The sequence below is a fragment of the Zerene cesonia genome, chromosome 13 (genome assembly GCF_012273895.1).
Source record: "Zerene cesonia ecotype Mississippi chromosome 13, Zerene_cesonia_1.1, whole genome shotgun sequence".
Taxonomy (NCBI): domain Eukaryota; kingdom Metazoa; phylum Arthropoda; class Insecta; order Lepidoptera; family Pieridae; genus Zerene; species Zerene cesonia.
This window is the reverse complement of record NC_052114.1, coordinates 7,035,696-7,037,192: the sequence shown is the minus strand read 5'-3', so window position 1 is coordinate 7,037,192 and position 1,497 is coordinate 7,035,696. Positions and strand designations below refer to the sequence as shown.

Below are 1,497 nucleotides of genomic sequence, written 5' to 3'. Positions count from 1 at the left end.
ACAGCGGCTTCAACGCGGTCGTGCACAACACCGCGCCCACCGCCGCCCCCGTCATCTACAAGCAAGCCGCCGCTCCTCTCCTAGTCAAAACTCCTGCTCTCTCCCATTCCGCGCACCTTTACAATGCAAAACGTGTATGAATTGACTAAGGACATGGCTATTGAAATCATAATTTTAGTATCTATCAATATGAACTTATCACCTTTTTATGTAAATAGTCAGTTTAAATATAGATGCATAATTTTATAACTATATCAGTGTGTGTGTGTATGTGCGAACATTCCTCTTTCAATAAGTCTATATTTAACTCATATAAACTTATCATTAACTCTTTTTGCTATTGTATTCATAAAGCTTTGTTAAGACCAATTCCAAAGTTTCTCTACTTACTGTTAAATGTTTGTTATAATTAGTAATCACAGTATGATTTCACGTAAAGAAACCCCTAATAAAATAGATAGATAAAATTCCGAGGTAAACTTATAAATCCTAAGGTAAAATACACCAGTAGGAGAAGGTTTTGTTAATGCGAAATTATGTTAAAACGACACTAAAACATTTGTAAGTAATTTTTTTTCCTAAGCTAAACTATAAGATAGAACTTATAATTAAATAATAAATAATTCTTGTTTTAAATCCTATTCAATTGATTTTTAATGAAAACTGTTATTTTTACCGTCTCTGTTTAAAATCCCCATCTCTAACAAAAACGGTAAAGAATGGGAATTCTCCACTTTGAAAAACTGTTTTTCAATACAATGTGTTAATAAATTTTCAAAGACTCCTTAACGTTACCGTTAGACGTTTCGTGTTATATCTCTCACTACAATCATATAAAAACACCAAACCTTTAAGATTAAAAGTGGATAAATAATATAAAAGTTTTCATGCAGTACATATTTCTGCCTCTGCTCTAAATGGAATGCTATTAGGTTTTTCATTCAGTATGGACATACATCAATCAAAGAGCATCCTATAACTGTTTCTTGTATTCATTACACATATTCAAATATCGCATCGGGAGTAAGGTAAGCTAAGATCAAAGTAACACTCAATATTTTTTTAAACAAAGGAAGAGCATATGTCTTTAAAAATATAACGTTGCTTAAAGTATTAATGGGTTGGCAAGTAAAATATGTACATTATGATTTAAAACCGTGAGCAATGTCGAAAACAATAAAGCAATCATTATTAATAATTAATAATAATAAACTAATAACAAAAAGCTGGTGCTAATTTATTAACTTTTATATCTATTGAAAAAGGATGGAGAGTTTATAATAATTATTGTCAGGGTAATAAAACGTATTATATTCAATTGATAAAATTTATTTGCTAATGTAATAAATAACTATAACAATCATTTGGCCAATATCACTTGGAATAATTTAGTGGTAGTATTGGTGAGCAGGAGCGGCGGCGTAGGCGGGAGCCTTGAGGAGGAGAGGAGCGGCGGCTTGCTTGTAGACGACGGGGGCGGCGGTGGGCGCGGTGTTG

The 1,497-nt window shown here is 32.5% G+C and overlaps 2 protein-coding genes across 2 annotated transcripts in view; one reads left to right on the top strand and one right to left on the bottom strand.

Annotated features, from left to right (window-relative positions):
* Nucleotides 1–160, top strand: part of LOC119831557 (larval/pupal cuticle protein H1C-like) — a 1,478-nt gene extending 1,318 nt beyond the window's left edge. Inside the window, exon 3 of the mRNA XM_038354966.1 lies at nt 20–160. Within this exon, the coding sequence (XP_038210894.1) occupies nt 20–140 (121 nt within the window). The 3' untranslated portion in view covers nt 141–160. The remainder of the gene's footprint in view (nt 1–19) is intronic.
* A 1,200-nt stretch (nt 161–1,360) lies between these two features.
* LOC119831316 (cuticle protein 21-like) overlaps nt 1,361–1,497 on the bottom strand; it is a 1,952-nt gene continuing 1,815 nt past the window's right edge. Inside the window, exon 4 of the mRNA XM_038354619.1 lies at nt 1,361–1,460. Coding sequence (XP_038210547.1) covers nt 1,361–1,460 — 100 coding nt within the window. The remainder of the gene's footprint in view (nt 1,461–1,497) is intronic.